At 39.4% G+C, this 14333-nt stretch overlaps 1 protein-coding gene across 1 annotated transcript in view; it reads right to left on the bottom strand.

Moving 5' to 3' along the window:
* The window catches only part of HSD17B12 (hydroxysteroid 17-beta dehydrogenase 12), a 137290-nt gene extending 123502 nt beyond the window's left edge, over positions 1 to 13788 (bottom strand). The window contains exon 1 of the mRNA XM_019746448.3: positions 13499 to 13788. Coding sequence (XP_019602007.1) covers positions 13499 to 13658 — 160 coding nt within the window. The 5' untranslated portion in view covers positions 13659 to 13788. The remainder of the gene's footprint in view (positions 1 to 13498) is intronic.
* Positions 13789 to 14333: the final 545 nt, after the last annotated feature.

Genomic DNA, 14333 nt, shown 5'->3' with positions numbered 1-14333 from the left:
CTGCTTATTTCTCTACCCACTCTTATTTCATAACTCTCTCCTCCCAAGGACTCTCAGCTCAAAGTTCCTGAATGTTCTCGCTTGCCTCAAGGTCTTCACCCAAAGAGCTCCCTCTGTTGGAAATATTCCCGTCCTCCAACCCCCCTCGCTGCCCATCTCTAATTCATCAGCACAGTTTGCGTGGTGGTTAACAGGAGTTCAAATCCCAGGTGCTGCTCCACTTACTAGCTATGTGACTTTGGGCAAACTGCTCTTAGCTTTCTTTCAGCAAAATGGGATATTAACAGGACCTATCTTATTGGATTATGTGAAGAGTAAATAATTCAGGTAGTTAGAAAAGTAACTGGGACATGGTAACCTTTTTAATAAACAGTATGTCTTACTGGCATTAACATCATCATCATCTTTCCTCTACTTCTTTTCTTCCACACCTTGGGTTAAATGTTACGTCTTTCAGAAAACCTTCTCTAAGCCCTTGAATGAGGTTAGGGCCCCCGTAGCTGGCTCCTATTACACTTTTTGGAGCTGCTTATGTCATGACCTGTGTCCTCTGCTAAACTAATGGAGGCAGAGACCATGGCTTTCTTGCTTACCATTATGATCCCATGTTCCATATTGTATCTGGCACATAGCACATCATGAATAGCTGCTGAATGAATCAATGACTGAATTCCACTGTTTAATCACTACAAAGATCATCGGGAGAGCCAACTAAAATCTAAATTTCTCCTGGTGAAACTTAAGCCCATTTTCCTTCTTGCTCATCATTTGGAGCAATTTAAAAAAAATTTTTTTTAAAGAAGAAGACTAAATAGAATATCCTCTTTAGTCTACTGGCTCTTAACAATAAGTACCACCTTAATTTCACAATAAAGATAAAAAATTTTTAAAGCCACTTATAAAAAAAAGCAGACTTAAAACTTTCTTTTCTCTAAATGTAATAAAAATTAAGTCTCCAGTTATCCTCCTATGGTCCTACTTAAACCAAAAGCAAACGAAATTTTCTATTATTTGCATCTACCAAAATCCATTTTTACTCACTCCCCTTCTCTCACCCCCAATCTCCAATTAGTAAAGACTGGGAAATGCTGTGGTTCTCATTACACAGCAACATACTCACGTTCAAAGTTTTCTTTTCTTTTGCCTAGTCGATTTCAAATGCACAAACACAGAACTAGCTAAAATACAATCTCTACGTAACTGTCGTATTATGAGTAAACATTTAACACAGAAATCATTGGAAGTTTTAGCACTATTAGAAACCAAGCCCTGGTACCGAGAAAGACATCCAGCTAAAAAGGCTGGATAGGTACAGTCCACTGTCTTCTTCTAGGGCTAGCTTGACCACAGTCCAGTGTTTCCTGAAATGCGAGATCTTAAGAATTATCTTACTTATTAAAAATACATTTTCCCATGTAGAATCTTCTCTTAGAGATTCTGATTTGGTAGGTCTGTAGCGAAGCCCTAGACTTACATTTTTAACAAACACTTTCAGTTGATTCTTATGATCCACGAGAGTTTGGATACTGCCGTGGCATAAGCAGACCTTTCACTTTCAGACAACATTTGAGGAACTTTCCAATTTATCAGCTCTTGTACAGGTATTCCAAATTCATCGTTATCGGGAACTTGGGCAGGAAACTAGAAAGTACATGGAGCCTGGAGTCAGAAAACCTACTAGATTCGATTTCTTCTGCCATTTACTAGCTGTGTAACTCTTACATCAGGCATCTCCCTCGGGTACTAGTATATTATGTGGAAAGGAGAAAACCAACCCTAACCTGCTTGACGAGGTTGTTGTGGAAATCATTTGAGAATATTTGCAAAAGCACTTAAGATGTCGTCGTTACAGTAAAATTTCATTAATTCAACCTCCTCTAATTCAGAATGTGTAAACATCATTGTCTAACCCACTGTGGGTTTTTTCACTTTATCTATAAAGAGATCATCACCTCCTTACACGTGACAGGCAATGACAGGTATTGGAACACACAGATAAGCAGCAGCTTCCTGTTCCACAGAAAAAATTATCAGGCTGAATAGGCAAGATTAGGGGAGCTTGTTCACTTTATTAGCTGTTTATGTGACAAGACTGGAGTTTCAGCTATCATTAAAGCAAGCTTGGCAATATTTCTACTGCAAGTTTGCTTGGTGGCATTAAAGTTAATGCCAATCATTGCAGTAAAACCAATCTGGAGAATGAGTTTTCTACACACTAGGAATATTAAGGGAACTTTAAAATTGGCATTTAAATTTCCAAAAGATACTGTCCTTTCCTGCCCCTTTGAGAAACATATACTAAAACAAAACAGTATTTCCTTGGCAATTCAGTGTCATCAACAGAATCTGTAGTTTGGGGTAAGGCTGAGACTACAGGTAAGAGACACTGGATCAACCCACTTAACTTGCAGCACGACATACAATGAAAAAGTTCCCCAGTCATAATGTTCATATAAGAGTGTGCCAAGAGCATGGCATAATGGAACCCTCGGGGGCTACACAGGTACATGTCATTTCCTTGAGAGTTCAGGCTCTTGGACAAAGAGGGTTGTTTTGGCCCCACAGCACTTGCGGAATGTGTGACGAAGTCTAGTTCTGCCAGCGTCCTCATTGTTACCACTGATCACGTCTGCTTCTCCTCCCGTTTTCCTCCCTTAATTCATCTCCGACAAATCGCTTCCACTCTGCTGTCAGCGCCTGCTGCTCACACTCCTACCACTGCTTTTAATCAGTCTACCACAGATGCATGCCCCATTTTCTGCCCTTTGCCAGTGACCTGTCTGGCCCAGCCATTCTCTACCTAGATGCATGATCTCGAGCAAGTCATTGCCTCTTCCAGCATATTTCCCCAATAGCTCGACTGAAGAGGTCACCAACAGCCCTTCCAGTTTTCTTATTCTATCGTTATTCTCTTCGGCCTCCCAATGATTTTTCAGTTTTCTCAAGTTTCTCACAAAATGGCGGACTAAACTTTTGTAAAGAGTGTCAACCAACTGTAGTGTTCCTTTTTCCATGAAGTAAAAAACTATATACTCAATGCTCTGTGGTCAACTTTCTAGCACTTATTATATGTATGCATTTACCTTTCTTCTTTCTGTACTTATTTTTACGTTTTTAATTACCATTGTCGTTCAATACTATATTTGTTTCAGACATACATTATAATGGTTAGACATTTATATAACTTATGAAGTGATTCCGATATGTCTTACATTTACCTTTCAATGCCTTTACTACCGAAAAGATTTTCCAGGGAATTCGGTTTAATGTCTCCAACAATCCAAAAAGTCTGAAGGTTCTAGAAGGCTTGGGTTCATTTTATCAGGCCTTCAAAATAACAAAACTACATTTTGGTCAACAGTGCCTAGAAATTAATTTTTCACTAGTACATCTTGGCCTTACCAATTAGCAAGGTTTTGCTGAAACTTCAAATTGGAAAAGTCTTTCTTACTACAAAAAAGTCTATTTGCAACACTTTTATAAAGATTTGGAATGAATAATAAATAACAAAAATTCAATTAATCTTGAAATGTTTATTAAATGTGGCAGAGTTGTTAGTTTCCTATAACAATTTCCTAAACCATGGATGAAAAAGGTCATTACCAATGCTACTCAAGGACATCTTTTTTATCTCACTGCATTTCACACTTTCAGAACTGTTATCCCAACCCTGCTATAATAATTTTGTAACCAGTCTTTATCTAACCAGCCTTGGTTTAACTTCAATCTAACCTTTTAGGTATGTCACTTGAAGTTTTTTATTAAAACAAAGAGGAAAAAGGTGTACAAATTATTTTGCAACACAAAACCAAAACACCCCACTCCCAACTAAAATATACCAGAACCTGAAGGAAAAAAATATTCATTCACTATACACATGTATTATTTATTGTGTACTCTCAAAGGGCTTATAGTTTAGAACAAGGTAATACATGCATACACATGCATGCTTACACACATGTATGGGCGCACATGCGCGCGCGCGCGCGCGCACACACACACACACACACACACACACACACACACAGCAATGACTAATGGATAAAGTGTGAAAAAGCCAACAAGAAAGAACAAAACAAGCACTATCAGAGTTCCATAAGTACATGATTGCTTCCATCCGGAAGTTGCAAGGAAAAATTCATAAGCTGGACTTGGAAAAGTGAGTAGAACTTAACAAAATGAAACAGTGAGGAAGAGTGTGCAATAGAAGAGAACTCCAAGCAGTTGAAATCAACATTCAACAACCATTGAAACTACTAAATGTTTCTTCATAGGCAAAAACACGCAGAACTGGAAAGAAACGGGAAAGTACAGGCAGATCTAGGACCCAGTAAGTCACACAGGTGTATGTCCAAGGGAGGATACATAAAGCGCCACATTCGGAAAGGAGACCAAAAAAAAACATAAGAACATGATCCAAAGGACCAGTTTGATGTCTGTTTTGCATACACATTGGGAAACTGAAGTTTTTTGTGTAAGATATAAGGGATAGTTTAATTGGAGATTTTTCAGAAGATGTAACTTGCACCAGAGTGTAACTTTTGGTAGGGAGGCCAAATTATCAGGGGAATTTAGAGAGAGGCACTGATGGAAGAAAGACTGTGACGCTAGCTTCAGTGAGATACGGCAATTTCCTGTCTAGATATGGAGAGAAAAGCAAGATCTAGGACTCAAGAGACAACGGAGCAAACTGGCCACTTGCTGCCTTTGGCCCACTGGCATAATTTATTTGGCCCAGAGAATAAAATTGAGAAATGTGCATCAACCTTAAAAAAATTAAGAAACTTTACACAAGAAAATCTACATTTGGGGCTTTTTAGGTAAAATTCGAGAGAACAGGGCCCATGTGACTGAAGGGCGACAACTGTCTAAGTAGTCACCACACTATGTCAACCACAACTGATCACCAGATAACGTATGGACACGCATTACACACAGTCCACTTCACTCGTTTACTTTATCTGCGAGAGACATCTGAATTTGCCATCCTGATTTAGAGGCTGGGTGACTCTAAAATTAGCAAAAATAAGGAAGTCCGAAACATGTTGGGGAGAGTAGAAGAGATGAATTTTAGACATGTTAGCTAGGATTGAGATCTTTGATAACCATCCAGAAAGGAATATGCAGTAAGTTATTAGAAATTTGAGAAAAAAGTCTGCGAGAGAGAAGATGTGTATAGATAGATAGAAATAAGAATTACCTCACAAATAAAAATGATAGCAAATATAATAACGATACCAGATAGCATTTATATAGCATGTACTATTTAAATGCCAGATACTTAGGACAATATCTGGCATCTCACACCCATTAACTCATTTAAATTTATTTCAAACCTATTATTATCCAAATTTGACAGATGAGGAAACTGAGGCACACAGAAGTTAAGGTAATATAGCTTGTAACTGACAGACCTGGGATTCAAAGCAGGCAGTCTGGTTCCAGAGTCTATACTATGAGAATTTCTTCCTGAGATTTTAATCTGTATTTTGTTTTTAGACGAAATAATTTCACTTTTTGAGGTGAGAAGACTAATGTTTTCTAGATTTATCCCTAATATTTCCTAGATTTGTAACTAATACCTTAAGAGAATATAGAAAGAGAAGATAATCCCCCCAATACATTATCCCTTAATCTCAGAAAACACTGCAATACTTTACTTAATAGATATTTTCATTCATTTAACAAATATATATTAACACTATGTGCAGACACTGTTCTAGGTGCTTCAGATACATAAGTCAACAAAAAAGACAGATCTTTGCCTTTATAGGGCTTCCATTCTAATAGGGGTAGACAAACAAGAAACACAAATAAATGAGCCAAGTGTACAGTATAGGAGATGGTGACAACTGCTATGACAAAAAGGACAAGCAGAGCAGGGTAACGAGGATCAGAAGTAGGTGGGGAAGGAAGGATTGAGTTTCAAGGTAGCAGGGAAGCTTTCATAGAGAAGGCTGTATTTGAGCAAAGACTTGAAGGAAGTAAGAAGAGTTAGCCCTGTGGATATGAGGGGGAAGAGCATTCAGGAAGAGGAAAGAACCAAAGGCCCCAAGGCAGCAATGCCATGCATTCGAGGAAGTTAAGTTAACAGAAGCATGTTCAAGAAACGAGTGTGCCTAGAAGGGAGAGGAAAAGTGGGCAGAGATGAGGGCAGAGGTAAAAGAGGGCAGAAGGCATGTGGCTGAAAGCCTTGTCAACCACATGAAGAATTACAGACGTTAACTTGAACAGGATGAGAAGCCTTGGAGAGATCCAGGCAGACGATCACTTGATCTGACATGAACTTCTCAAGAATCCCTCTGGCTGCTGTGTGAGAATCGATTGTAGGGAAGCCATAGTGGAATCAAAGACAGACAGGAAGCAGTTATATCGAGGCAAGAAATTTCACTGCCTTCCAGCAGAATGGTAGAAGGGATTGGACTCTGGATATTTTCAAGTTAGCAACAATGGCATTTCCTAATAGACTATCTACGGAGAGAGAGAAGAGGGGTCAAAGGTAACTCTAAGGTTTTTACACACATAACTGAAAAGCTGCACATAACCAACTTTTTCTAAGTCCATCGTATCTTAGGTTCACCAAGGAGAACATTTATTTCACGGAACCACTTAGCGTATCTTTTCACAAAGCAAAGAATTCTCCTGCAGCAGCAGCACTTCATTACCAGCCAGTTGATCTGCTCACAACTTCAGATTTCCAATAGTATGTCTGCCGAGTAAACTACATTATTTCTTGGTTTCAACAATCCTTTTCACCAAATAAGAGTAATTGGTACCAATAAAGATATTCTTAAATATATGTTACTTGGTATCCATAAAAACACTCAGAGGACTACACTAGAAGCTCATTTACATCTCATTTCTTTGTCATAATAATTCTGAAAAGAATCAGTTCTATTTCATATTTCAGGCAATTATGCTCAGAGGCTAAGGATCTTTGCCCAAGGTCAAACAGCTTAACAAGCGGCAAAGTTCACCCATGCTGCACTGACTCCAAAGCCAATCTAGTTCTATCATTTCCCAATATAATACTCTTGAGAGGCAGTGACTGTTCAAAATCTTAAGTTTTCTAGGTTTCCCTCCCTTCCCCAGATGACTAGATCATTTAAATAGAAATAACTTCATTTAAAGGTGATAAAGGTAACTTCAGAAACTGGATCATCTCCCTGGGATTGGCAGTTAGAGGGCAAATGCATTGTTTCACTAGACAAAATGAAAAAGTAAAACAAAGCATTCCTTGATACAGATTTGTGGCAGGCTTCACAACCATCACACCAGAGTTTCACAGAGTGACCTTGAGAAAGCAATTACCCAGTGTCAGGGTCCATTCAACCACATCCTATCACCCAGTCTCTGGTAAGAGTAGGACTTCCCACGCCATAGTGATTAGATTTTTCCCTCAGGGAGAAATGGTCTCTGAAAGATGATAACTAGGAAATGCCCAAAAGTGCCCTCCCTTATAACAAAGTATGAATGCACTTTAAAAAAAAAACGGAGGGGGGCAATTTTAACTGAGATTGTCTTAATAACTTGCACTGATATATCTCTGTGGCAATGCAAGGACTTCAGGAAAGACCACAGAAACAAGGAATTGTTTAAAGTTGCAATTCGACATTTCCCTTCTGCTTAAAATGTCAATTGTTTCCCATGTTCTTAAACAGGATACATTAAACAGCCCTGCTTGCTGGTCCCTTGTTCCCACTCCACCCCCATCTTACATCATGCCCACCCTTTTTTGGCTCTCGTCACTAGGCCTTATTCTATGAGGGCCCTGACCTATCCTGCCTTGGGAGCCTCGCACCTGCGGTTCCCTCTGCTCTTTCTCCTCCTCTTCACTTCCTGTCATATCTCCGCTCAGGCATTGCTTCCCCAGGGCAGCTCTCTCTGACCTTCACTTACAAGTTCTCATAGAACCAAGCACATCTTCTTTCCACCATTAATACAGCATAGTTCATTTATTTGATTACTGTTGCCCAACCCATTGGTCTATTTTAAAGTCTGTGATCAGGGGCCGGCACAGTGGCTCAGGCGGTTGGAGCTCCATGCTCCTAATGCCGAAGGCTGCCAGTTCGATTCCCACTTGGGTCAGTGGGCTCTCAACCACAACATTGCCGGTTGGACTCGACTCCCACAAGGGATGGTGGGTTGCGCCCCCTGCAACTAACCATGGCAACTGGACCTGGAGCTGAGACCTCCACAACTAAGATTGAAAGGACAACTTGACTTGGAAAAAAATCCTGGAAGTACACACTGTTCCCCAATAAAGTCCTGTTCCCCTACCCCAATAAAAAAATACGCTCTAAACTTTAAAAAATAAAATAAAGTCCGTGATCAGCACTCAATAGTATTTTTGGTGGAAGATGGACAAATGAGTTAGTGTTATATCACACTCTACCAAGCACAGCAAAGACTGCATACCCTGCCTCCCAGTCTTAAATTAATCTACCCCAGAAGACATGGATGCAAATTACTATAATATTCTTATTTTCACTAAAGATTAAAAGAGAAATGAAATAAAGAATCCACTGTGCTACAGACTGGATTTATGTGCTATAGACAAATTTTATATGTTGAAATCTTAACTCCCAGTGTAATAGTATTAAGAGGTGGGGACTTTAGGAGGTGATTAGGTCATGAAAGTGGAACCATGGGATGAGTGCCCTTATAAAAGGGACTACAGAGAGTTCCCAGGCGCCTTCTGTCATGTGAGGACTCAGTGAGAATTCTGAACCAGGAAGCAGACCCTCACCAGACATCGAATCTGCCAGCACCTTGATTTTGGACTTCCCAGCCTCCAGAGCTGTGAGAAATAGTTATTTAAGCCACCTAGCCTACAGTGTTTTTGGTATTGTGGCCCAAAAGAACGAAGACTCACTATTAAAAATTTTTTTTATCTTATCCTTATCTATAAATGACATTTAATGGCATTGGAATTGATCTTACCCATGTATCCTGAACTGATAGATTTCATTATCTAACTCTTTCAACCATTTTTTTCCTGAAACTGAAATTATTCTCAATTCAACCAACCAAAACAAACAAAAAATTAGTGTTGAAGCTCAATACTCAGTTGCAGTAGCAATGGTAATGTTTTCTGAAGATGCAGTCACCTAGATATTAACTTTTTCTTACTAAGCCTTATCTCATCAATTAGCTTATTAGTATATAACGCTACTAAGGCTAATAATATTACTAATAATTTATCATTTATAAATATATATAATGTATAGTAATAAGTTATCAAGCATTTATGTGCCAGGCACTGTACTCTCTGTTTGACACAGATTAAGTATTCTCATTTACCCTTCACAACAATCCTATGAAACAGGAGCCAGTATTATCCTTATCTTGTAGATGAGGAAAGAGAGGCTCAGAGGTTTACTACCTTACTCAGTGTTACACTGCTGGTAAGTAGAGCAGCTAGAATTCAAGTCTAGGTTTGAGTCTCCACTGTCTCAGGTTTGACCTCTACATAAGAAACTTAGTATTGCACAGAAAATAAGAAGAACAGAAAATTTTTTTAAAAGCTTTTTAAAAAAGATTTTAAAAAAAATTTTTTTTTAATCTTTTAAAAAGATAAATCTATGTTTAGTGGCTGGAACACTTCAAGCATTCAATAAATGGTAGTTATTAATATTCTTCTGGGTTTGCCAATTTAAATAATTAACATTTCATACATAATTCCTTAAATCGTGATACCTCAAAATCTGGTTAAAGAAAGGAACCTACTGTCAATGGGCCCTGGTTACTCAGGTACCCTTCAACCATCTGAGGTAACTAGACCAATCCTTTGTAGTTATACAGTGTAAAAAGAGAAATTACACACATCTGATCCAGAGAGTCCTTTGATTTTTTTGGAGCTTACCAAGCACTGCCAGTTTTGATGAATAGCTTTTCTATAGGAGAACCCCATCAGCCCACGCCCTTTTAAAATCCTGAAAGTCTTTGGAATAGTACAGGGTCAAATGAGCTCCAGCAGCATCAAAGCTGCAAAATCTTACAGATCTGCTAATGTAGATGGGCAGAGGGCAAACTGCAGAGGTGAAGACCCTTGGAAAAATCTAAACTCACTCCACAGAATATTATTCAGCAATAAAAAGAAATGAAGCACTGAAACATGCCACAACACGGATGAACCTTGAAAACACTGTGCTAAAGCCAGTCACAAAAAACTTCGTATTGTAGGATTCCATTCATACGAAATGTCCATAATAGGTATACGCGTATAGAACGTAGATGAGTGGCTGAGTAGGACTTAAAGGAGTTGGGGTTAAGATTGGGTTTGGGGAGTGATGCAGTCTTTGTTTTAAGGAGGGTGAAAACGTTCTAAAATTAGATTGTAATGATGGTTGCACAGCCCTGTAAATATAAAAACCTTGAATTGTACACTTTAAATGGGTAAATTGTGTGCTATATCAATTATATCTCAATATAGCTATTTTTAAAATCTAACTCTTTAACTGACTAGTGGATCCTTTACCCTTTCCTACCTAGAGAGATATCCTCTCCATTAAAAATTAAAAATAAGAGCTCGGAGGGCTGTCTCAAGTTAAAAGCTATAAAATATCTTGGCTTTGGAAGTATACTTAACTTGCCTTTGCATCTATCATCTCCAGTTTATTTCAGTATCAGTCATTTTAGATAAACTCCAATGATTGCCAAATATCTACGCAAGGATAAATAAATGCAAATTTTATCTATGCTCAAACTAAATCATTCTTGATTGCTCCACAGCAATGACTGTTCTCTATTTAGTACAAACTGACCACCTTTGTTAGCATCTTCTTTTGATTACTTGCCACAGTGACCTTCAAACAACTGAAGCTCCACTTTCACAGGATCTCTTTGTTCTCCTAAGAAATACAGGAAGTATCGCATAACAATGACAGGCCAAACAGTCTTCCCTACTAAATTGGCTAAACCCATCTGCCAGGGACCTGGTGAAACCACTGTAATTCACTGAGTGGGAATGTTATTGGAGCGTACTTGGGAAGAGATGATCTCGCTCTTGATTAGGAGATGGAGATAAACTAGAGTATGGGGCAAGCAATGGATGGTCGTAAAAACCTAACTAGACTAAGGAATCTGTGGTCTGGAATATTTTTATTGATTGCAAAGCATGCCTGTATTTCAGGGTTTTTCCAAGCTTTGGTTTTTAAGTTTAGAAGAGGTTTTATCTGATCAATGGGCCAGTCATTGTGGGAAAAGACAAAAAAATGTGGACCCACAGTCCCTGCCTCTCAGATTCTGAAATCTGAGGAAGAAAAACGAAACATAGTCACATGAAGAGATTTAAGAATAACAAGAATACAAAATACACTATTAACTCAACACAAATGACTATGTAATACTTAAAATATTTAATTGATATGGAGAGGAAGATGTCAAATCAACGGTACGTACTAGAAAGTAGGCAATGCCTCCCTAATACGTACTGCCTGCTACTTGCTTTTATTCAAAGTTTGCACATGATTAAGTAAGCAATTCTATAGGAGAGAAAACTTATTAGTACTGTTTATTGACAAAATTAATTCTGGACTCTTAACTTTGGTCGAACAAATTAGCCACTTATTTTTAATCACAATTTAATCCTATTTATTCAAGTATCATCTCTGCTGGTTTGTTTTTCAAAGTATTTCAGTTCACCTGTCCAGCTGACACAAAGAACCTGTTTAAGATGAGCTACTCTTAATGTTCTTTGTTTTTCAAAGATTCCCTGAATTTGGAGGGATAACGGAAGTATTTTAAGATCCAGGCTACCACATACAAGCATGTAGGGTAATGTTACAAATAACTTGATCATTTCTTATGCTTAAGTACTTAAAAAAGAGAATTTTTCCAACAATCCAGGGTAAACTGAACTCAACAATATTTCATTTTATGACACTATGATCCTCTCTGCTATATCCCAGTGTTCTAGTTCAAATTTCATCTCTTCATTTTTTAAACATTTCCCTTAATTAATCAAAAATCTTTCTTCTGGCATCAAATCTTTTCAATACAAGTATTACTTACAAAATGACAATGTCACATACTTGACTTTTACTATGGACTCATAGAGATGACTTGGACCATTTTAGTTATTAGCCACTATGGTCAATTTTAGATATATTTTTAAAAGCTACTAACATCCGTCTTTGCTTACAAATTACAAAACTTCATCTTGATATATGATTTCCCAAGACATGGAGTCTTGTGTAACTATTTCAAAAGTCCAACAAGTTTTCCAACCCTCACAACCAAGAACTTGGGCAAGCCAATTGTGAAATTGTAATCCTGATTATAATCAAGTTGAACACTTGCTTTCTCAAAGAGTATTTTTTTAAAAGGTTTTTTTTAAATCAGTACTATGTTAAGAGCTGCTTCACATCGTGGACAGGGCTCTTATATATCCATTCCCTACTTGAGAGTTTTCTTTATACTGCTGCCCCAAAAGGGTATTAAAATGTTTCTGAATGAATAAAGAATATGGAGTAATATTATTTGTGTACCTTACTTGAGCCTAGTCTGAAAACAACCCCAAACCACCCCAAAATTCAATAAAATGCTCTAAGTGAGCCTTCAAATTATAAAACAGCAGAATAATCACATCAGAGAATGACCACAGCGTATCACTTGGCTTAAAATAAAATTAAATTAAAAAAAAGTAAGAGAAGCGAAAAATAAAGGGAAAACAAAAGCAACAATAAAGCAGAAAAATAAAACCAAGCGCAAAACTTCCCTGCAGGTAATTTTCTCAACTTCTCCAATCTGACCTTTCTCTTCCATTTTTAAAATCCTCCGACTGGATGGAACAAGAGCCATTTGTTTAGCTCGCTCTTTGTGGCGATACTTTTTCCTACAAATGTCCTTCTACAAAAAGTATTTCTGATTTTTACATGAAGAGTTACTGTTTTGCAGAAGCAATAGTTCATGAGGACTCCAGCAGTTTAGCGAATATTTTCTTCTAAAGGTTTTGTAAATTACATGAAATTGGCCGAATCCAAGTAACTGGAGAGGTAAGTTTCCACAAAGCAGGAAGACTTCGGAAATTCTATGTCCTCTTCCTTCAGCCTCACCCCAAAAAAGCGAACGGAATGCTTTTCATCTTTAACACTGGGCCAGTATTCAAATCCAACGAAAATATTTTTAAAACGCTCAGAAGGGGTGAACAAAGGTGAGTAGAGTGTGACTGAGAAGGCAGCAGAACTGACTTCAAGCCATGAGCCCGGAATGGCTTAAAGGATACAAGCCCCAGAGAGTTCAGGCCAGATTTCTTCTTTAGATTCGCTTGAGTTGGGCCAGCAAAGTATTTAGCATTTAGAAACTACGAGTCTAGGCAAGCCAGAGATGGCTAAGGGGCTAGGCGGGTACGCAGGAGCCTCACGAAGGAGAGGGGAACAGGGAAAGGGAAGGCCATGCGCTGGGCCCGGAAGTGGTCAGCGCAGGCCAAGCCGGGCCGCAAGCCGCGCGACCCGCTGCGGGAGCGAAAAGACGGACGGCGCTGGATCCGACTCACCTGCCCATTCACCGAGCCCTGGTCCGACCCCAGGCTCGTGATCCAAACCCCAGACCCGAAGAGCCATGAAGAGCGAGCACGAGATGCGCAGGGCCAGGTAGGCCACGGTGCCCGCGCCCACCCAATACAGGAAACCGGCGGCAGGGAGAGCGCTCTCCATGGCTTTCAACCAGGCCTCACTACTTTCGTGAATGAAAAAAATCTAATGAATGGAACCTGGAAGAGGAACCGGCCGTGACCGTGAGGACAACTCTAATAGGCGCTGCTCCGGTACCGCTTTTGGCTGAAACCCCGCCCAAAACGCCATGTCCGTGCCGCCATTGGTGATCTAGCTTTTCCTCCGCGCGTAGTGCGTCAGCTATTGGCTGACTCCAGTTTCACTGCCCTGCCCATGCCCCCGCCCCCGTGCGCACCCGGCCGTGTTTCCGTTCTAGGGAGACTGACTGCTCACCTGCCACGCCCTTAGGATTTCGGCACGTCTCAGCCTACGAGATAGCGCAGGTCTCTCATTGGCTGCCGCCGTCTGCGGAAGCCTGCACTCCAATTGGCCAATGAGACCCAGCCTGGTTTGAGCTCGGGTTTGAAGGGAGAATGAGATGAGAGAAGCTGCTGCTGAATAGCAAGATTGTAGTAAGAAATGGCCGTGGAGCTATGGTTTTATTTTCACCTCTTTATTAAATACTTCTATATCATTGTTAAATATGCTCTTATTGTTCCCATAAACTTTTCCGGATGAAGTCTGGCATCTCCTGTTTCTATGCCTTCCCCGCAGCACACCTTCACTCCGGTTATAGTCGCTTATTGTTTAAACAACATAGTTCGCAAAGTCTTGGAG

Source organism: Rhinolophus sinicus, chromosome 14 (genome assembly GCF_057876585.1).
Source record: "Rhinolophus sinicus isolate RSI-liver-muscle chromosome 14, RSI-T2T, whole genome shotgun sequence".
Classification (NCBI taxonomy): domain Eukaryota; kingdom Metazoa; phylum Chordata; class Mammalia; order Chiroptera; family Rhinolophidae; genus Rhinolophus; species Rhinolophus sinicus.
Note: the sequence above shows the minus strand (reverse complement) of the source record. Positions and strands in the feature narration are given on the sequence as shown.